Source organism: Lucilia sericata, unplaced genomic scaffold (genome assembly GCF_015586225.1).
Source record: "Lucilia sericata isolate MDLA Ls3-8-SP2 unplaced genomic scaffold, ASM1558622v1 Contig001511F_arrow, whole genome shotgun sequence".
In the NCBI taxonomy this organism is placed as follows: Eukaryota; Metazoa; Arthropoda; class Insecta; order Diptera; family Calliphoridae; genus Lucilia; species Lucilia sericata.
In genome coordinates, this window is record NW_023995438.1 from 1 (window position 1) to 24,213 (window position 24,213).

Below are 24,213 nucleotides of genomic sequence, written 5' to 3' on the forward strand. Positions count from 1 at the left end.
AGAAAATTAAAAATTTTTTTCTAAAAATTGCTGGAAGTGTTCTCCATTCAGAAGAAAGAAAGAAAAAGAATTTTTAAAAAATTTTCAAATTTTTTTAAAGTTAGAAAGAAAATTTTAAACAAACCCAAAATTTTTTTGTTTTTTTTTTTCAAAAAATATAACAAACATAAAAAAATCGCTAAAATTTTAAATTTCAAAAAAAATCAAACAAATTTTTTCCAAAAATTGCTGAAGTGTTTTCTATTCATATCAGAAAGAATTTTTAAAAAATGTTCAAATTTTCTAAAGTTAGAAAGTAAATTTTAAACAAACACCAAGAAAATTTTTTGTTATATTTTCCCAAAATTATAAAAAACTTTAAAAAATCGCTAAAATTCTAAATTTCAAGAAAATTAAGCAAAATTTTTTTCCAAAAATTGCTGAAAGTGTTTTTTATTTATATCAGAAAGAATTTTAAAAAAATTTTCAAATTTACTTAAGTTAGAAAGAAAATTGTAAATATACATAAATAAAGAAAATAATTTGTTAATTTTTCGTATGTTAAACAAACTTTAAAAAATCGCCAAAATTCTAAATTTTAAGAAAATCTGAAAAAATTTTTTTCCAAAAATTGAAAATTGAAAGTGTTTTCTATTCATATCAGGAAGAATTTTTAAAAAATTTTAAAATTTACTAAAGTTAGAACAAAATTTGTAAAAAACACCAAGACATTTTTTTTGTTATTTTTGCGAAAATTATAACAAATTTTAAAAAATCGCTAAAATTTTAAATTTCAAGAAATCAAACAAAATTTTTTGCAAAAATTGCTGAAAGTGTTTTTTATTCATATCAGAAAGAATTTTTAAAAAAATTTTTAAATTTTCTAAAGTTAGAAAGAAAATTTTGAACAAACAAAAGAAAATTTTTTGTTATATTTTTCGAAAATATAACAAACCTAAAAAAATCGCTAAAATTACAAATTTCAAGAAAATCTGACAAAATTTTTTCCAAAAATTTCTGAAAGTGTTTTCCATTTATACCAGAAAGAATTTTGAAAAAACTTTTAAATTTACTGAAGTTAGAAAGAAAATTTTAAACAAACATAAAGAACATTTTTTGTTATTTTTCCCAAAATTATAACAAACTTTAAAAATCGTTAAAATTACAAATTTCAAAAAAATCAAACAAATTTTTTTTCCAAAAATTGCTGAAAGTGTTCTCTATTTACGTGTAAAAGAATTTTACAAAATTTTCAAATTTACCAAAGTTAGTAAGAAAATTATAAACAAACATAAAGACAAATTAGGGAAAAACATAAATTTTCCGTAACAAGTAGCGCACAATAGGTCCGTTAGTGACTTAAGGTAGTATACATACTACCCTCAACCTAACCTAACAATTTATGCTGTGTTTACACTTACTTAACATATAAAATATTTGCATAAAAATTGCTTTATATTTAAAAAAAAAAAATGAAGAAAAAAATTCATAAAAAATCAGCATATTCTACTACTAGTACTACAGCCCTGACTGGACCACCTTGCAACCAACAACACCTGTATTTATGTTTATATTAACTGCATTTTTTTGGCCACTGCCTCGGCTGTTGTTATTGTAAAGTTTATTTTTATATATAATTTTATATAGTAGATGATGATAAAGGGTGGTCCCTGTGCGGCTATATTTGTTTGTAACTTAAACTTTTTTTAACGTGGTTAGTTTAACAACATTTACTGCAAAACAATATTCCTGGTCATACTTGGCTAGGTTGGGTTTTGGCTGTTTATTATTTTTGTTATTGTTATTTTTCGCTTAAAATAGGATTTCCGCCTTAAATGCGTGACAAAATGACTTGATGCAAAACCTTATATATACAAAAATATTGTTGATGAAGACCACACAGTGGTTGAGGTTAGCAAAAGGTGTCTCGTGTACTAGAGTAACCAAGTTTTTGTAATTTTTGTTTAAAAATATGTTGAAAACTAATAATGCTACAATAAACTAGTAAAAATTACTACCTTAAGTGTTGTTAAGTTGCTGCTTTCAAATGTAAATTATGTAAAGATTAATATTTAACTTTACAAGGTGCTTACGGCTGCAGTTAGCACTTAAAAGTAACAAGAAGAAGTAAAAGAAACCAAGTTAAAACTTAGGAAATTTTGAAATGAGTTCAATCATAGAAATAAAATAAAATAAAGTGATTTTTTAAAAAATTCACCAAAAATAAATGGTTAATATAGAAGTCTGAAAATATGCGACAATAGGAACAAGGAAAGGTACTTTCATTTGAAGAAGAAATTTTATTTCATTTATTAAGAAAAAAGTCAAAAATTCTAAGAAAAAAACTTAAATTAAAAAAAATATATTTTTCGTTCGTTTAAAATTTTTAAAAAATTCTCAAAAATCTATAATTTAAGGAAATGTTGTGAAATTTATTTTATAAGAAGCTTAAAGTGTTGTCTAAAAATACTAATAATGATTTGGTGAAAATGTTAAAATTTACTTAAGTTTGAAAGAAAATTAGAAAACTCAAACAATTTTAATTTTTAAAATTTTTGTAAAATTTCAAAAAATTCTCAAAAATCTATAGTTTAAGGAAATGTGGTGAAATTAATTTTATGAGAAGCTAAAAGTGTTATCTAACATTACTAATAAGAATTTGGTGAAAGTTCTAAAATTTACTAAAGTTTGAGAGAAAATTAAAAAACTCAAAAAAATATGAATTTTTTAAAATTTTTGTCAAATTTCAAAAAATTCTCAAAAATCTATAGTTTAAGGATATGTTATGAAATTTATTTTATGGAAAGCTAAAAGTGTTGTCTAAAAATACTAATAAGAATTTATTGAAAATATTAAAAATTTCTAAAGATTGAAAGAAAATTAGAAAGCTCACAAATTTAAAATTTTTCAACATTTTTAGGAATTTTCAAAATATCATTAAAAATCTATAGTTTAACGAAATGTTGTGAAATTTATTTTATGAGAAGCTAAAGGTGTTATCTAATATTACTAATAATGATTTGGTGAAAATTCTAAAATTTACTGAAGTTTGAAAGAAAATTAGAAAAATCAAAAAATTTTAATTTTTTTAAATTTTAAATTTTTCAACATTTTTATGTATTTTCAAAAAATCATTAAAAATCTCTGATTTAACGAAATGTTGTGAAATTTATTTTATAGAGTATTCAAAGTGTTTTCTTGCATTATTAATAAAAATTTCCAAATTTACTTAAGTTTGATAGAAAATTAAAAAACTCAAAAATTCTAATTTTTCAATATTTTTGGCAAATCTTTAAAAAATCCTTAAAAATCATGTAATAGATAGAGTAGTTTAAGTTTGGCATGTTATGATTCTTCATCATGAGAACTATCATTTCTGAGGATATGAAAAGAAAAGTTTGATTTTTAAGCTTTCTAGCTTCAAAAAACTAACATAGTTTAGGAAAAACCCCCTTCAAATCAAAGGCTTTATTGTACGTTTATTCTGGTCTTAAAAAACTGTTAATTTTCCTTTATTAATATCTTAAAAGAACTTCAAATGTAATATAAAATGATTACAAAACTTTTTTTACTCGAAGAGCTTAAATATCCTGTCGAAAGTTTGTCTAAAAGCGTTTTGTAAACATATGTTTTGTATTTGTTAATTCTAGGGAAATTCTGTCCAAAAAAAAAAACTTTTTTCTTAACAAAACCTTTCATTACATACCATCATTACATTTGTAGCACTAACTGGTCTCCTCCCTGCTTAATTTGCTAAGCCAAGGGTGGGAGTTTACAATTACCTTTTGTTAAGAGTTAAGAGTAGCAAAAAAAGTTTACATTACATACCTGTAAAGAGACAAGAGAAAAATGTTTAAAATTAGATTTTTTTGTTTAAATAGAATAAAAGTTTTTTTCTGTTTTAATAAAGAGAATAATAAGACAGTTTAGTTAAACTTAAGTTAGTTAACAGAGAGACAATTTGTTCAGTTCAGATGAGATTAAGTTAATCCATTCTATTTAAACTAAACCAGTTTCAGTTCTCTTAGTTAAACTTAAAATTAGTTAATTTATTAAACAAGTTTAGCAGGTTTAGTTAAACTTCAATCACACAAGTTTAGCTAAACTTGTGTTAGGTAAGTTTAAGTTAAACTGTTTCCTTTAAGCTTCAGAGTAAACCAGTTTCGACTGTCTTAGTTAAACTTGAAAGTTATAAGTTTATTAAACAAATTAAGCAGGTTTAGTTAAACTTTAGTTAGCTTATGTCAAGATTAACTATAGTTTAAACACCCACTACTTTTTGCTAACTATTGTGGCTAAATTTTGTATATTTTATCTTTAATTTGTAATCTTTTTTTTTGCAAAAAAATTTCAAATTTTCTATTGACCTTTTGCTATTGAAATTTTCCTATTAAAAATCCCCATAATTTTGTTTTACCACACAACAAAGTAAAAACTACATAAAAATGCTTGGCTATCAAGGTTTAAGCATCTAAATGTGGTTAGCTGCTGCTGCAGTATTGTTCTTTCCAACTTCAACTTCAATTTTATATCAAACTTCATTATTTTAATCATTATCTATAAGAAAAACCAAAAAATATAGACAGCCGGACGGACAGACGGTGGGATGGACAGACAGGCAACATGTCCATAAAACCATATAAAAGTTAGCTAAAGGAAAAAAACTAAGCATACAGATGTTATATGGTTGCATTAAAGCAAAGAAAAAATGCTTTAGAAAATTTTCTACTTTTTTTCTAATTTATGACCAAAAAAACAAAAACTTAAACGTTTTAGCTAAATTGTGTGTGAGTCAAAACTGGTGAAAACTGAGACTAAGAAACAGAGTATGAGAAAATCGAAAAAAAAACAGTAAATGCTTTAAAAATGGACTTTGCTAACAAAAAAGTATAACAACTCCTACTATTTAGCTTAAAAAGACTTTTTTTTATCTCAAACCATACAAGGTATTGTTATAGAGATGCTAAAAACTCTATAAAGATTATAGTTTCTATATGACAATGCCTACAGTCAGTCCATCAAGTCAACCAACAGGCTCATTAGAAAACCATATATGAAAAAGCTTCCATCACTTGGCTTTACCTAAACGAACAAACCATATTTTTTCTCACTGTCCTCTTAGCAACATTATATAAAAAGTCCAGCATAACCAAAAACAATTTACTCTTCTAAGACTGGCCTTTCAAATAAATGTTTATACATCCTCATATCAAAAAAAAAAAATTATCTTCACATACATACACACATGCATAGTATATATTTCCTTACTTATTTAGTCACCAGAGTTTGATAGTTTTATCTGATTTTATTATATTTTTCTAAAATATATATATTTTTCTCATTTTCTTTCTTCAAACCTTAAGTGATTGTCGTTTGATGTAATTTTTTTTCTCTTCTTTAAACATTTTCTATTTCCAAAAGAATAGATTGTATTCTATGGATAAACTACCAGCAATTGTTTGATTTTATATGGTTAGTTGTTGGGTCTTTATAGTTTCCATTTAAGTTTTCTTTTTACAATGTTATTGTGTTGTTTATTGTTAAAAAACTAGGTTTCATTTAGGTTATGAAATTATTAATAAAAATACTAATAAAAAAGAAGAATAAAATTTGCATTTTATTAACAAATAAAATGAAAAATTTTATGAAGATAAATGAACACAACATAACTAGAATAGAACTAGAATAGAACTAGAATAGAACTAGAACAGAACTAGAACAGAACTAGAACAGAACTAGAACAGAACAGAACTAGAACAGAACTAGAACTGAACTAGAACTGAACTAAAACTGAACTAGAACAGAACTTGAACAGAACTAGAACAGAACTAGAACACAACTAGAACACAACTAGAACACAACTAGAACACAATTAGAACAGAACTAGAACAGAATTAAAACAGAACTAGAACAGAACTAGAACAGAACTAGAACAGGACTAGAACAGAACTAGAACTGAACTAGAACAGAACTAGAACAGAACTAGAACAGAACTAGAACAGAACTAGAACAGAACTAGAACAGAATTAGAACAGAACTAGAACACAACTAGAACACAACTAGAACACAACTAGAATAGAACTAGAACAGAACTAGAACAGACTAGAGCAGATCTAGAACAGAACTAGAACAGAACTAGAACAGAACTAGAACAGAACCTAGAACACAACTAGAACACGACTAGAACACAACTAGAATAGAACTAGAACAGAACTAGAACAGAACAGAACAGAACTAGAACAGAACTAGAACAGAACTAGAACAGAACTATAACAGAACTAGAACTGAACTAACAGAACTAGAACAGAACTAGAACTAGAACAGAACTAGAACAGAACTAGAACAGAACTAGAACAGAACTAGAACAGAACTAGAACAGAACTAGAACAGAACTAGAACAGAAACTAGAACAGAACTAGAACAGAACTAGAACAGAACTAGACAGAACTAGAACAGAACTAGAACAGAACTAGAACAGAACTAGAACAGAACTAGAACTACTAGACAGACTAGAACAGAACTAGAACCAGAAACTAGAAACCCAGAACTAGAACAGAACTAGAACAGAACTAGAACAGAACTAGAACAGAACTAGAACAGAACGAGAACAGAAACTAGCACAGAACTAGACAAATACAGAACTAGAACAGACTAGAACAGAACTAGAACAGAACTAGGAACAGACTAGAACAGAACTAGAACACAACTAGACACACTACCAACTAGAACAGAACTAGAGCAGATCTAGAAACAGAACTAGAACAGAACTAGAACAGAACTAGACACAACTAGAACACAACTAGAACCAACTAGAACACAACTAGAACACAACTAGAACAGAACTAGAACACGACTAGAACACACAACTAGAATAGAATTAGAACAGAACTAGAACAGAACTAGCACAAGAACTAGAACAGAACTAGAACAGACTAGAACTGAAACTAGAACAGAACTAAACAGACTAGACAGAACTAGAACAGAACTAGAACAGAACTAGAACAGAACTAGAACAGAACTAGAACAGAACTAGAACAGAACTAGAACAGAACTAGAACAGAATTAGAACAGAACTAGAACAGAACTAGAACAGAACTAGAACAGAACTAGAACAAAACTAGAACAAAACTAGAACATAACTAGAACAGAACTAGAACAGAACAGAACTAGAACAGAACTAGAACATGACTAGAACGGCAGTTCTGAAGAACATTAAGTTTAATATGATTTTCATTTAAAAGCTCTATCATCTGCTAAAATGTCAAAAGCTTTTTCTTTTAAAACTGTAATTTTAAGGAATTTTTTTTTTTTAAATTGATTTATTGGCGAAAAATACCTTTATGATTTATTATGATAAATTTTAATTTTTTATTAAGAATTTTTTTATTGAAATTGATTTGTTTAAAATAATTATGGTAAACAATTAACGTAATTTTCTTGTTGTTTTGTAAAATTTACAAAAAATCCCTGTGTGTCTTAGTAATGATGTATTGCAAATAATCAAGTTAACAAATTGTCTTACAAGCAACATTTACACACTGTATAGAAGAGATAGAGTAGAAGAAAAAACACATATTTCTTATAAATTGTAAAAGGTTTTTTTGTTGCAGCTGCAACAAAATAAGCGTCATCTTAACAAATTGTTAAGTAACAATCTGCTGTAAAAAGAATAACAAAAAAGAATTGAACTTGCAACAAAACAAATAAATGAAGAACTAAAGTTTATTTTTGTTTTGGGAAACAAGTAAGGGTAGGGAACAACTTGCAACAGCAGAAAACAACAACAACAGGCAACAATTTTTAAAAATATTCCAACATTTACTCACGAGAGAATACATGCCATTACACATGTATAAATGCCATAGAACATGTGTCATATACATACATATAGTATAGATGGTATTGAATGTACAAAAGAATCATCAGAAGGAAGTTCGGGAACCGGGAGGAGATACCTTTTTTTTCCAGAAAAAAAAAAAAAAACACTTGCTACGTGCCGCTTGTAAAAACTTGAGAATTTCTTCTTCAATATAACAAATCGATTTTGATTTCGTTTGTGATTATGTGTGTGTGTGTGTTCTGAACCTGTACCGAACTGAACTGTTGTCGTTCTACACCATAAAGGACATAACGATGCAATAACAACAAAAAATGATAAATAAATAAATAAATTATTGACATAATGTCATTTGCTTGGTTGGGTATTAAAGCAAACATACAACCCAACCAAGTCAGTCCACAGCACACAGCTACTACTGAGAATTTTAAGCAATGTCTAGAGACACCTAAATTGTCTTTTTATTTCTTTAGAATTTTATAATGTGAACAAAGTGTAAACGGCAAAAAAATACAACTTTCAACTTAAACTCTAATAATAATTGATTTTTATGACAGTTGCAACACAGCTTCAAGCAACAAAACAGTAGCTTTAAACCAAGTCCAATAGCCTAGCGTACAGACCAAACGACTGACTCGACTTGACTCATAATGAAGCTTAGCTTAAGAAAAACATCATGTCATAGCACTTGTTAACATGAGTAAATATTAAATTCTTAAGTATTTCTAGCAAAAAAAAATTCCAAAAAAAAATATCTCCCATTAAAAAGGATATTTAATATTGTTTTTGTTTGCCAGTTCTATATGTTGTAAAACCAGGCGTAAAGTTACATAGTTTATGTCCATCATTATACCCAACCATGTGTGGATGTATACCTTTTTTCTTATTCTTCTTCTCCTTTAACTGTCTGTCTGTCTGGTCTTTCTTTTTGTGTTCAGTTTAAAATGCCATTAAATGTGGAAAATATAAAAAATGTTAAAAGATAGCTAGATAATTATAATGATTTTAATTGTATTGCTAATGTGGCATATTAAATATACATATACCTGTCCGCTAGAGAACTTTTAATCAGTTAAATCTTTTCTTTAAACTAAACATTTTTCATTTAAATAACTTAAAAATATCATTGAAATCAAAGATGAAAATGTTAAAATGAAATAAAATAAATAAACATGCCATGTTCTTTACTGAACTAGAACAGAACTAGAATCGAACTAGAACAGAACTAGAACAGAACTAGAACAGAACTAGAACAGAACTAGAACAGAACTAGAACAGAACTAGAACAGAACTAGAACAGAACTAGAACAGAACTAGAACAGAACTAGAACAGAACTAGAACAGAACTAGAACAGAACTAGAACAGAACTAGAACAGAACTAGAACAGAACTAGAACAGAACTAGAACAGAACTAGAACAGAACTAGAACAGAACTAGAACAGAACTAGAACAGAACTAGAACAGAACTAGAACAGAACTAGAACAGAACTAGAACAGAACTAGAACAGAACTAGAACAGAACTAGAACAGAACTAGAACAGAACTAGAACAGAACTAGAACAGAACTAGAACAGAACTAGAACAGAACTAGAACAGAACTAGAACAGAACTAGAACAGAACAGAACTAGAACAGAACTAGAACATAACTAGAACATAATAGAACATAACTAGAACTAGAACATAACTAGAACAGAACAGAAACTAGAACAGAACTAGAACAGAACTAGAACAGAACTAGAACAGACACTAGAACAGAACTAGAACAGAACTAGAACAGAACTAGAACAGAACTAGAACAGAACTAGAACAGAACTAGAACTAGAACAGAACTAGAACTAGAACAGAACTAGAACTAGAACTAGAACAGAACTAGAACAGAACTAGAACAGAACTAGAACAGAACTAGAACAGAACTAGAACAGAACTAGAACAGAACTAGAACAAAACTAGAACAGAACTAGAACAGAACTTAGAACAGAACTAGAACAGAACTAGAACAGAACTAGAACAGAACTAGAACAGAACTAGAACAGAACTAGAACAGAACTAGAACAGAACTAGAACAGAACTAGAACAGAACTAGAACAGAACTAGAACAGAACTAGAACAGAACTAGAACAGAACTAGAACAGAACTAGAACAGAACTAGAACAGAACTAGAAACAGAACTAGAACAGAAACAGAACTAGAACAGAACTAGAACAGAACTAGAACAGAACTAGAACAGAACTAGAACAGAACTAGAACAGAACAGAAACTAGAACAGAACTAGAACAGAACTAGAACATAACTAGAACATAACTAGAACATAACTAGAACAGAACTAGAACAGAACAGAACAGAACTAGAACAGAACAGAACAGAACAGAACAGAAACAGAACAGAACAGAACAGAACTAGAACAGAACTAGAACAGAACTAGAACAGAACTAGAACAGAACTAGAACCAGAACTAGAACAGAACTAGAACAGAACTAGAACAGAACTAGAACAGAACTAGAACTAGAACAGAACTAGAACAGAACTAGAACAGAACTAGAACAGAACTAGAACAGAACCTAGAACAGAAACTAGAACAGAAATAGAACAGAAATAGAACAGAACTAGAACAGAACTAGAACTAGAACAAAACTAGAACAGAACTAGAACAGAACTTGAACAGAACTAGAACAGAACTAGAACAGAACTAGAACAGAACTAGAACAGAACTAGAACAGAACTAGAACAGAACTAGAACAGAACTAGAACAGAACTAGAACAGAACTAGAACAGAACTAGAACAGAACTAGAACAGAACTAGAACAGAACTAGAACAGAACTAGAACAGAACTAGAACAGAACTAGAACAGAACTAGAACAGAACTAGAACAGATCTAGAACAGAACTAGAACAGAACTAGAACAGAACTAGAACAGAACTAGAACTAGAACAGAACTAGAACAGCACTAGAACAGAACTAGAACAGAACTAGAACAGAACTAGAACAGAACTAGAACAGAACTAGAACAGAACTAGAACAGAACTAGAACAGAACTAGAACAGAACTAGAACAGAACTAGAACAGAACTAGAACAGAACTAGAACAGAACTAGAACACAACTAGAACAGAACTAGAACAGAACAGAACTAGAATAGAACTAGAAAAGAACTAGAATAGGAAGAACTTTTAAGAAATAATTTTTCTTTATATATTTCCTATTACTCCTTTTATTCTTCCAGATCACTGCGTTTATTTTTTCTTAACCCCAAATGACATTTAAAAAATAAATCATTTCATTTAAAAAAACAAACTTTTAAAACGTCATTATAAATCATTTAAGCAAAAAACTCCTCTACCATAACTACTTACAGCAAAAAAAAAAAACTGTTTTCTAAATCAGCAAATATTTTTAATTAAAAAAAAAAACAAAAACTTTAAAAGATCAACACGCAATATTGTTAAGAATGAAAAAACAAAGAATGCTAAAGCATTAAAAATATAGTCATACCCACATGCAACAACAGACTTGCAACATGAAGCAAAAGACCTACAACACCTACGCATAAATGCAAAAGTATGAGAAAAACTCAAGCTAAAAAATTAACTAAATTACAGACTAAAAGAAACTAAAGGCTAGTTTTGGAAAATTATTTAAGATGATGTGTTAAATGCAGAAAAAAGATGACTAGGAATTTGTTGTATAGTGAAGGTGAGGTTTTAAGTTTTATAAAGACAAATCAGGTTTTAAACATTAGGCAGAGCCACCTAAACATGATTTCTTTTTAATTAAACTTAAAAAAACAATTTTTGCTTCATTCAATAATCTTTAAGTTTTTGTAAAAAAATTCCTTTAAAAAACACTTTTTTTGTCATGAATTAAACATAATGTACCATGTAGTGTTTATAAAATTTATTCCCCAAAAACAAAAAAATCACTGTCGGGACATGTGCGTGCCACAAGAGCACGCAAATAAATACCTTAATTTTTATTTAACACAATAAATATATACAACTTTGCCAACCTAAAAATACAGTATTTAAAGGAAATAAATCTTTTGACAAACACAATTTTAAAAAATTTTAAAAAATTTTGAATTTTTTTCCACGTTATTTTCTTTCAAACTTTTGTAATTTAAAGAAATTTGTTAAAATTTTTGTTAATATTAAAGAAAGCACTTTAAGTTATTTATAAAATAAGTTTAAATCAATTACGTTTAGTCCTTGATTTTTAGGGAATTTTTGAAAAATTTATTTTAAAATTTTTTTTGACGAAAACTAAAATTTTCAAAAATTCGTTAAAATTACAAATTTTGAACAAATGTTCTGAAATTTTTAACAAAAATTACTAAAAATATCTACTTTCATTTCCACAAAAAATATTTTCAAAATTTCGTTTTTAACTCCTGAAAAAAGCCAAAAAAATTTTGAATTTTTTCCCCATTTTTCAAAGAGTTAATTCCTTTTAAGCTCCTATTACCCTTAAATCTACACATCCTACTCAACATTTCATACATGTTTATCTGCCACGCACATGCCTGCATATACTCGTCTCAGCATGTTCGTTTTATATGTAAACAAACTTAGTTCTTCTTCTTCTCCTGCAAAAGGAATCTTTTACACGCAATTCTTTTCAAGTTTGAGAAAGTTTGTTTTGTTTTTTTTTGGTTTATTTCCCTTTATTTTGTTGGACAAAAACAAATGTAAGGAAAATAATAACAATTACAACAACAACAAACAAAAGTGTTTATTTTTGTTTACAAGAGTCCTTTAGGTTTTAAGGATATTTTTCTAAATTTTTTTAAGTTTCTATTTTCTTAAAGACAAATTTTGCAAAAAGATGAATTTTCAAAAATTCGCCAAAATTGCAAAATTGAAAGAAAACTTTTGAAATTTATAATAAAAAAAGCTTAACATGTTAGCTTTTATTTCATATCAAAAACTTTTTAAAGTTCTTTTTATAACGAAAGTTTGTGAACAAAGAAAATTTCTAAAGAAAAAATATGTTTCTTGAAATTTTAACAATTTTCAAAAATTCACCAAAATTTCAAAATTTGAACAAAACTTTTGAAATTTTTAATATAAAGAGCTTAAACTATAAGCTTTCATTTCCTATTAAAAGCTTATCAAAACTCTTTTCATAACAAAAGTTTGTGAATAAAAAAGTTTCGAATAAAATTTTTCTTGAAATTTTAAAAATTTTCAAAAATTCGCTAAAAATCTAAAATTTGAAGAAAACTTTTTAAAATTTATTTTATAAAAAGCTTAGGGTATGAGCTCTCATTTCATAACAAAAACTTTTCAAAATTATTTTCATGACGAATGTTTGTGAACAAAGAAAGTTTCTAAAGAAGACAAATTTTTCCTGAAATATTAACAATTTTAAAAAATTCGCCAAAATTCCAAAATTTAAAGAAAACTTTTGAAATTTTTAAAATAACGAGCTTAAACTATGAGCTTTCATTTTCTATCAAAAACTTTTCAAAATTCTTTTAATGACAAAAGTTTGTGAATAAAGAAAGTTTCGAAAGAAGTAAAATTTTTCTTGAAATTTTATCAATTTTCAAAAATTTGCCAAAATTTCAAAATTTAAAGAAAACTTTGGAAATTTATAAAATAAAAAGCTTAAAGTATTAGCTATCATTTCTTAACCAAAACTTTTCAAAATTCTTTTCAAAACAAAAGTTTGTGAATAAAGTTACGAATGAAGTAAATTTTTTTTGAATTTTTAACAATTTTCAAAAATTCACCTAAATTCCAAAATTTAAAGAAAACTTTTGAAATTTCTTTTATAAAAAGCTTTAAGTGTCAGCTATCATTTTATAATAAAAACTTTTCAAAATTTTTTTTATAACAAAAGTTTAAATAAAAAGAAAATTTTCTAAAAAATAAAGTGTGTTTCAAGAGAAATATGAAATATTAATTTTTTTTTTTAAAATTCACCAAAATTTCAAAATTTTAACAAAACTTTTGAAATTTATTTTGTTAAAAGCTTAAAGTATTAGCTTTTATTTCCTATCAAAAACTTTTCAAAATTCTTTTCAAAACAAAAGTTTGTGAATAAAGAAAGTTACAAAATTAGAACATTTTCCTTAAAATTATAGCAAATTTCAAAAATTCTGCAAAATTCCAAAATTTAAAGAAAACTTTTGAAATTTCTTTTATAAAAAGCTTAAAGTATTAGCTTTTATTTCCTATCAAAAACTTTTCAAAATTCTTGTCACAACGAAAGTTTGTGAATTAAGAAAGTTTCAAAATTAGAAAATTTTCCTTAAAGTTAAAGCTAATTTCAAAAATTCTGCAAAATTCCAAAATTTAAAGAAAACTTTTGAAATTTATTTTATAAAAAGCTTAAGTTATTGACTATCAGCTGCTATCAAAAACTTTTCAAAATTCTTTTCATAACAAAAGTTTGAATAAAAAGAAAATTTTCTAAAATAGAAAAATTTACCAAAATTATTGTAAGTAAATGTAATTTTTTAATACTTTAAGGAATTTTATTCAAATCTTTTAAATAGATTTGTAAACTAAATGAAATGCTTTAAACAATTCTAGCTTTAGGCTTAAATTTATTAACAAATTATTAGGTTTTTTAAGCGATTTTGGTGCTTAGAACAATTTGACTATATAACCAAAGGCAATATTTGGTATTAAAGGTTTTTTGTTGTAAAAAAAAACTTATGTATATATGTTCTAGAGCCAACATATCCCTAGTAATTTATGCATTCACACAGCAAATATAAAAAAGTTATAGTGTGTAGGGGGAAAATTGGCGCTTTTTTGCCTTAACATGTTAGAGGCAGAAAAAAACGCGATTGCGTGTATATAGAAGATCCTGTATGAAAGCAGTTTTTTTGTATTATTGTTGTTTTATAGATAACGCTTAAAGGAGTTGTTGTTTTTTTGAGCTCATAAGAGTAGGAGTAGTAGACATAAAGAATGTTTTTTGTTGTTGTATTATTAAAGTATTTCTATACATACGTTGTTATTAGGTTTTGTATCCACTAGATACTTTAGACCTCTAAACATAAAGTTTTTTTTTAGCTTTTTTTAACATCAATGCGTACCAAGCACCTTCTTTTGGTGTAGGAAAGCAAAAAAAAATAAGGAGTTTTGTTTGGCATGTGTGTTCATCATTGGTTTAGCTGGATCAGCTAAGCCAAGACCAGTCAGCCAGACCAGCCAGCCTACATGCATGTTGTCTTTCTTTTCATGATTATATCAATGTCTAATAAGAACTTTGTTGTACGTTTTGAACTATGGTTTTCTAGAGGCAAATAATTTCATTTTATTTTTCTGCAAAGCTTGGGAAACTTTGTATTTTTTACCGTTTTATTTTTCCAATTTTCTATTATAAAGCCTCCCCTTCAAAATGTTTAGTGCTTTCATCATTACTGGTTGTTAAAGTTGAGCTTTTCTTTTTTTTTGCTTTAAATAGACATTTAAACAAAACAGCAAAAAAAACCCCACAAGTCTATCAAATGTAAAAAAGACAAAGACTCCTTAGACATTCATTGGAAAGTTAGGAAAATAGGCACAAAGAAAAACCTTTTGATAGTCAGTTGTTTAAATAGATTTGACAGGTTTAACAAACATTTTAAGGCTTTAAATAGGGGTTTTTATGTAAAATTTCTTTAAAAATATTTTCTAAAAAGTATAAATTATAAAGCTTTATAACTTTAAACTTAAGCTTTCATAAAATTGTTTCACTATACCGCAATTTAAAAGGGAAAACTGTATTGAATTTACTCAGTAACTATCGCCTCTAAAACTCCAGCCTATTGTAAGTAATTTTGAACCGATTTGTATGAAATTTGACTCAACTGTTGCTTAAAGTGTGTAGCTTTAAAAACTTAAAAGCTTTAAGCTCTCGTTCTAATAAAATTTTTCACTATTTACAATTAAATAGGGAAACCTTTAATTTATAAGCCCCCAAACAATAACCAAAGTTCCATGTTGTCCAGGGAAAGCAATACTTAACCGATTTGTCTGAAATTTGGTTCTGTAATTCTTTGGAGTATTTGTTGTAATATTTTGTAAAAATTGTAACTCTTGTTCAAACAACTTTTTTCACTGTTTGCAATTTAATAGGGAAACCTTTAATTTATACGCCACCAAACAATAAGCAAAGTTCATTGTTGTCCAGGGAAAGAAATATTTGACCGATTTGTCTGAAATTCGGTTGGGTAATTCCTTGAAGTATTAGTTGTAATATTTTGTAAAAATTTAGACTTAAGTTTAAACAAAATTTTTCAATATTTACAATTTAATAGGGAAACCTTTAATTTATACGCCACCAAAAAATAACCAAATTTCAATGTTGTCCAGGAAAAGCAATACTTAACCGATTTGTCTGAAATTTGGTTCGGTAATTCCTTGAAGTATTAGTTGTAATATTTTGTAAAAATTTTAACTTAAGTTTAAACAAAATTTTTCACCACTTAAAATTTAATAGGCAAACCTTTAGTTTATACTCTTCCAAACAATAATCAAAGTTCAATGTTATCTAGGGAAAGCAATATTTAACCGATTTGTCTGAAATTTGTTTCGATAATTCCTTGAAGTGTTTGTTGTAATATTTTGTAAAAATGTAATCTTAAGTTTAAACAAAATTTTTCACAATTTGCCTTTAAATAGGGAAGCCTTTACATTATACACTTCTAAACAATAATCAAAGTTCAATGTTGTTCAGAGAAAGTAATACTTAACCGATTTGTCTAAAATTTGGTTTAATAATTCCTCAAAGAGTTTAATTTATTATTTCATTAAAATCTTAAACAAAGTTCTAACAAAATTTTTCATTATAGAAGTTTAACTGCAAGCACTTTAAGAAAATTTCCTTCTAAGCTAAAGGCTTTACATAACTCCAACTACTGAAGCCAATTTTGCTTCGATTTTAAAGAAATTTTAGCTTATATATTTGAAATTAGACAACTTGAGGGTTAGACCAACTAAATTTTATATAAATTGGTTGAAAATTGTGTTCAGTAGGCTAAAGTAAATGTTGCCTATACTTACGAAATATAGTTCGAAAAAGTGCATTCATTTAAAGTCAAGTAGTGAAAAATTTTCTTAGAATTTTGTTGGAAATTTAAAGCTTATCTTAAACTAGACACTTTAAGGAATTTATAAAAAAAATTTCATCAAAATCGGTTAAGAATCATGGTCACTAGGGCGGAGTTTATAACTCATACAATTTTGAAGCAAAAAATTACAGGTTTCCCTACTAAATCTGCAATAGGGAAGAATTTTGTTAAAACTTTGATTGAAATTATTATGGATTCATAAAGTAGAAACTTTAAGGACTATTTAAGCTAACTTTCATTAAAATCGGTTAAATATTAAGCTCAGTAGCCTGCAGTTTAGAACGCCTACATTTCAAAAGGTTGATGATTAAATTAAATATATTAATAATTTGTATTAAACATTTTATCTGATACTTAATATTTCTTCCTTTTTTTTGTTAATTTTTTAATAAAAAATTCATTTCATATTGTTTTAAACAAATATCAGGCAATTTATTTAAATAATGCGTAGGAATTTTCATTTAAATTTTTTCGCATTTTTTTCTCTTGTTTTGTATTTGCATTCTCCTTTTATGTCATTATATAGTAAATTATAGTCATTTTAAATAGCTTGACTATTAATAAATGCGATGATTTCTTTTTTTTTTCAAAACAAATTTAAACAGATTTTCAAATCACCATATCCATATTTCTTCTTCTTTTGCAACATACAGTCAGGCAATGACTGCCTGTAGAGGCAACATGAGCAAAGAGAAAAAAACTTAGCAATGATAATGTTAACTATTCCAGGCAAAAGACAAAAGATTCTACTAGTTGGAGGAAGAAACAGAAAAAAAATTCATAAAATATTTCATCGAATATAACACTTTGCCTTTTGCTAGAATAAAATATGCAAAACAGTGATGACAATGGAGAGGTTTTCATTATAATTTTATTTTATGATTTCTTTATATTTTATTGGCAACACACCCCCTATATACTGCCATTTAATAAAACTCTGTGTATACAAAACAGAGGTAGGCAAAGAGCTTTCTTATGAGTTAGCTTGCTCTCTTGATTTCGCTCGTTGAAAAGCTCTCATATATATAAAAACAAACAAAACTAGTTAGAGAGCTTTTACTCTCTGCCGATGCCTGTTATAAAGAGTTCCTTTCTCTGCTCTCTTTACATTTTCACTTTAAAACCATTTAGCATCACTGTAAAACCTACTACACTGCCACACAACTGTGTTTGCGTCTAAAGAGAGGCCTCCTTTCCCTCTCTCTCTCCTCTTTAAAACTCTAAATCATTGCTGTCTTATTGTTGTTATTGTTTTTATGCATTTATGTGGCATTGTGCCGTGCCTGCCTGCCTGCCTGCTACTGCAATTTTCCACTTAAACTGTCGCCATTTATAGTGTAGTTTTCATATTATAATTTACAACAAACAGTTTAGACGTGAACCCAAGACAATACCGACAAAAAAATCTAAATCAAGAATTTAAATAAAAAGGCAGCAAATAAATTTTAGTTTAATATATATTTTTTTGAAAAGTAAAGCAACAGGAAATTAAGCGGAGGAGTTTTAAATATGATAATAAGGGCTAGAGATATATTTATTAAGATTAAGACAAATTTAGAGAAGGAAGAGCGGGAGGGAGATTCCCGCTCTTAAAACCCTACTATTGAGGAAATAAAGAATAATTGAGGAAAATCAAAATTTTTAAATTTTTAAAATATGGTTTACATGGTATCCGCCCTACTGAGGGCATTAGTTATTCGATTTGTATAAAATTTTGTGGAGTAATTCTTTAAAGGGTTTACTTTTCCTGGACCTATAAATTTTAGACAAGGTTCCAACGAAATTTTTCACTACTTAAGATTTTAGTAAGAAAACTTTATTTTTAATTTTTCAAAATATAGTCCAATTGGCTTCAGGTCCACAGATCGTATTATCCGGCCGATTTGTATAAAATTTTGTGGAGTAATTCTGTAAGGGGTTTACTTTTCCTGGACCTATACATTTTAGACAAGGTTCCAACAAAAATTTTCACTACTTAAGATTTTAGGGAAAGAACTTTATTTTTCTATTTTCATTGATTTAAGTCCACAGATCGTATTAGTTGTCGGATTTGTATAAAATTTTGTGGAGTAATTCTTTAAAGGGTTTGCTTTTCCTGGACCTATACATTTTAGACAAGGTTCCAACAAAATTTTTCACTACTTAAGATTTAAAAGAAATAACTTCATTTTTCATTTCTCAAAATATAGACCAATTGGCTTTAAGTCCACTGATCGTTTTAGTTGTCCGATTTGTATAAAATTTTGTTTAGTAATTCTTTAAAGGGTTTACTTTTCCTGGACCTATACATTTTAGACAAGGTTTCAACAAAATTTTTCACTACTTAAGATTTTAGGGAAAGAACTTTATTTTTCTATTTTCAAAACATAGGCCATTTTTCTATAGTTCCACTAATCGTTTTAGTTATCCGATTTGTATAAAATTTGTGGAGTTACTCTTTGAAGGGTTTACTTTTTCTGGGCCTATAAATTTTAGACAAGGTTCTTATAAAATTTTTCACTACTTAAGACTTTAGGAAAAGAACTATATTTTTAATTTTTCAAAATATAGTCCAATTGGCTACAGGTCCACAGATCGTATCATCTGTCCGATTTGTATATAATAATCTAAAGTATTTACTTTAGATTGGTTAATAAATGATAGAATAAGTTCTAAAAAAATTTTTCACTACTTAAGTTTTTTGGGAAAAACTTTTATTTACAATTTTTCAAAATAGGACCGACATTGGATTCTGTAAAATCTAAGGCCATAGTTCTCAGATTTGGTTAAAATTTTATAAAATAATTACTGAAAGTGTTATCTTCATGATGCAGTTCAAATTTTACACAAAGTTCTAACAAAATGTTCCACTACTTAAGCTTAAAGGGGAAAAACTTAACACCTTTGAAATAAACACAACTTTGGTTCAAGTCTTCTGATTAAAATTTTTGAACAATTTGAGTGAAATTGTGGAAGTGAAGGCTTTATGATGTTGTTTCTTGAGTTTTATTTGATTTTATTTACTTCATTTTAAACTTTCAGTTAATTTCCTTATCATTAATTTATCCCAAGTTTTTTTTTATTCTAGGTTTAAGCTTCGTTAAATCTCAACAAATTTTATTTTCTGTTTAAAGAAAATCTGTACAAAAAAAGAAAATTAAATAAAGAAAAACTTAACTGTCATGTTTGATATTATTAGCCCAGACTGTTTCTGTTATCCCGGCTTTCCTTAAAAGAAAAAAATTTCCGACTGACATCCCATATGCATAACACACAACACATTTTTATGGCTAAAGTCGCCGCAAAGAAATTGCGTGTTGAGCATTTTAAATTAGTTAACTTTTGCTACAACATTTCCCCACTACAACGTTTTAAAACTAAGAAGACTTGCACATAAACCAAAGGATTTTGCTAAATATAGAAAATTTTTTAAAAAAAGAAAACTGATTTTTTTGTATCTTTTTAAACAGTCAATAAATGACAATCATTATGATGGTTGTTACTGTCTATAGGTGGAGTTGAAAAAAATATTCGTTTGTCTTAAACATTTATTAATTTCCATTAAAATGTTATAAATTCTTTAGAAATATTTTTGAATATTTTCCTTATTAAGCTAATTTCATTAGTTTAACACCTTTTTATAACATAATTAGTTTAACTTTTAATGTAATTAAGTTTCACCCTTCTTAAGCTTATACTTACTATATAGATTTTTATAGAATTTTGAAATAATTGACATACCTGCAAAGAAAAGTAAAAGAAAATTTTTATTAATTATAAGAAATTTATTATTTTTTTTTAAAAAATGAAAACCATTTAAATCACATTTAAAAAATTTTTCAAAATTTTGTCATTTGGTCAAAAGTTGTATAAGCCATAACTTTGACTTTTATAATGCGATTTTTCTAAAAGTTTCGCCAAATCTTTAGTAAAGTATTAGCTTTCAAATAAGTTTAAAATTGCAAACAAATATTTAATAAAATTTTTCTAGATTTGAGTTTAAGTTTGGAAAATATTACATTTTTATTTTGCAAATTATAGGCAACTTTGATACACACCCTTGGGTACAATTTTAAACCGATTTGAGTGAAATTTCGCTAGGAAATTCTTTGAAGTGTTGGTTTTAAAATGCTAAATAAATTTTAAGAAAAGTTCTTAGAAAATTTTACATCACTAGAGATTTAAAGGGAAAAACTAATATTATTTTTCTTTTTTTTTTTTTTTAATATACATAATTTTGCAACTTTGATATAGTCCCCTGAGTGAAATTTGAACCGATTGGAGTGAAACTTCGCTCAGTAATTCCCCAAAGTGTTGGCTTTAAAATGCTGTATAAGTTTTAAGAAAGGTTCTAACAAAATTTTACACTACAAGAGATTTAAGGGGGAAAATCTAATATTTTTTTTCTTTTTCTTAAATATACGAAATTTTGCAACTTTGCTGCTCTGCTGCTCTGCCCTAAGTGCAATTTTGAACCGATTTAAGTGAAACTTTGGCCAGTAATGTCTTAAGGTCTTAGATTTAAAATGTAGAATAACTTTTTAGAAAAGTTCTAACAAAATTTTATACTACAAGCGATTTAAAGGGAAAGTATTATGTTGTTCCTTTGAATGCAATTTTGCAACTTTGATGCAGTCTGCTGATCGAAATTTTTAACCTATTTGAGTGAAACTTCGCCCAGAATTTCCCAAAAGTGTTGGCTTTAAAATGCTTTAAAAATTTTTAGAAAAGTTCTAAGAAAATTTTACACTACAAGAGATTTTAGGAGGGAAATATAATATTTTTTCTTTTTTTTAAATATAGAAAATTTTGCAACTTTGTTGCAGTCCCCTAAGTGCAATTTTGAACCGATTTAAGTAAAACTTCGACCAGTAATGCCTTAAAGTCTTAGCTTTAAAAAGTAGAATAACTTTTCAGAAAAGTTCTAAGAAAATGTTATACCACAAGATATTTGGGATGAAAAACCTCATATTTGAAGAATCCTTAAATTTGTTTCTGTTGAAATATATAAGTAATTGATTCCTTTACAATAAGCTTAATATTGGAATGATTTGTACGAAATTTGTTAGAAAGATTATTTGAAGAGTTTAGTTTAAAATTTATTAAAAATTTTGAAACAAGTTCTAACAAAATGTTATACTACACGAGAAATTACGTGTAGCAACCTCTAAATTTTAAGCTTAAACTATTAATTAATGAAAAATTAAACTCTTTTAAAAAGAAAAAAATCCCTAAAATTTAAAAACAATTTATTTATCACAATTTTAAAGAATATTTTTTTATACTATTAAGTTTTTTTCTTTTTATTCATGCCTGTAGCATTTTGAATACTGCAACCAACGCATTGCACTTAAAAAAGACATTTCAAGAAAGCGGCATCAGAAGTTTACATTCTTCTTTGTATGTTCATTAGTAAGACCGAATTAATGGTCAGTTTTTACAAGAAAAAAGAAAAAACTATATTTTTTTTTTGGTCCCAAAAAACGCCTTAAGCACTGCAGTAAGTGTGCTTTAAAGATAGTTGTGTATGCTTCTTTTTAGTTCTTTGGAGAGGCAAAGAAGGCAAGTGTTTTTGTTGGTTTGCTACAATTTCTTTTGCAGCAGTGGCAAGTTAAATTTTTACAGGTTAATTTTAAATGCAGCTTCTAGTAGCAAGTGGAAGAATGAAAGAAAAGTAGAAAAAAACTTGGCAGTATGCAAAACTACCTAAGGGAAGTTGCTGCAAGTTTCTGGAGGGGATTTTGGGCAAAAAAAATTATAGAAATTTAAAGTTTAGTTTTTAAATAAATAAAAGTTTTGTTTAAAACCCCAAAAAAGTTTAAAGAGTAGAACAAAGTTTAACAAAACATCTAAACATTTTTAGTTGTAGTTTAAACATAAATATACGAAATTATGCAACTTTGAAGCAGTCCCCTGACCAAAATTTTGAACCGATTTGAGTAAAAATTTGGGAATTAGCTCCTTAAGGTGTTAGCTTTAAAATGTAGAATAACTTTTCAGAAAAGTTCTAACAAAATTTTACACTGCAAGAGATTTAAGGGGAAAGCTTAATATTGTTTATTTGTTTTTGAAATGAATGCTATTTTGCAACTTTGAAGCAGTCCCCTATGCAAAATTTTTAACCGATTGGAGTGAAACTGCGTACAGTAATTCCCCAAGGTGTTGGCTTTAAAATGCTGTATACATTTTAAGAAAAGCTCTAACAAAATTTTACACTGCAAGAAATTTAAGGAAAAAAACATATTGTTTCTTTGTTTTTAAAATGAAGGCAATTTTGCAACTTTGAAGCAGTCCCCTATGCGAAATTTTTAACCGATTGGAGTAAAACTGCGTACAGTAATTCCCCAAGGTGTTGGCTTTAAAATGTAGAATAAATTTTAAGAAAAGTTCTAACAAAATTTTACACTACAAGAGATTTAAGCGAAAAGCATTATATTGTTTCTTTGTTTTTGAAGTGAATGCTATTTTGCAACTTTGAAGGAGTCCTCTATGTGAAATTTTTTAACCGATTGGAGTGAAATTGCGTACAGTAATTCCCCAAGGTGTTGGCTTTAAAATGCTGTATAAATTTTAAGAAAAGTTCTAACAAAATTTTACACTACAAGAGATTTAAGGGAAAAACTATTTTTTTTTTGGCTCTAGGCTGAATTTTGAAATATAAAGCCGATTTGAGTACAATTTTAGTATAATATTCTTCACAGTGTCTAGTTTAAGAAACCCTAAAATGTTTATGAAATTCTATACAAAATTGTTACTTTACAAAGATTTTAAATTTGTCTTAAAAATTTTAATTTTTGAAATTATTTGTAACCTTGGCTTTAGGCTGGATTTTGAAGTATAAAGCCGATTTGAGTAAAACTTTTGTATAATATTCTTCACAGTGTCTAGTTTAAGAAACTTTAAAATATGTATGAAATTCTGTGTAAAATTTTAACTTTACAAGAGTTTTAAAATTATCCTAAAAATTAAAATTTTTGAAATTATAAGCAAATTAGCTTTAGCCCTAAAGCTTAAAATATAGCACCGATTTGATGGAAATTTTAGTATATAATACTTTAGGGTATCTAGTTTTAAAAAGATTAAAAATTTTAAAAATTTTTATATAAAAAAATATTTTTATGAAAATTTAAAAATTTCTCAAAAAAAAATTTATTCAAGATAAAAAACTTCAAACTGTTATTTTATAAATCATTTTTTAAACAATTTTAAGGAAAAGTTATTTTACTTTTTTTATTTACTTATTTTTTTCGTAAATTTTCCTACAAATAATACTGACATCTGTCATTATGAGTCTTAATCCTTTAAATCTCTAACAACTAACAAAAACACTTGCTGTCAATTGAAAAAAAAACC

At 27.1% G+C, this 24,213-nt stretch overlaps 1 protein-coding gene across 1 annotated transcript in view; it reads right to left on the reverse strand.

The window, feature by feature from the left end:
* Positions 1 to 3,188: 3,188 nt before the first annotated feature.
* Positions 3,189 to 24,213, reverse strand: part of LOC119611694 (teneurin-m-like) — a 92,510-nt gene continuing 71,485 nt past the window's right edge. The window contains exon 2 of the mRNA XM_037967361.1: positions 3,189 to 3,807. Coding sequence (XP_037823289.1) covers positions 3,800 to 3,807 — 8 coding nt within the window. The 3' untranslated portion in view covers positions 3,189 to 3,799. The remainder of the gene's footprint in view (positions 3,808 to 24,213) is intronic.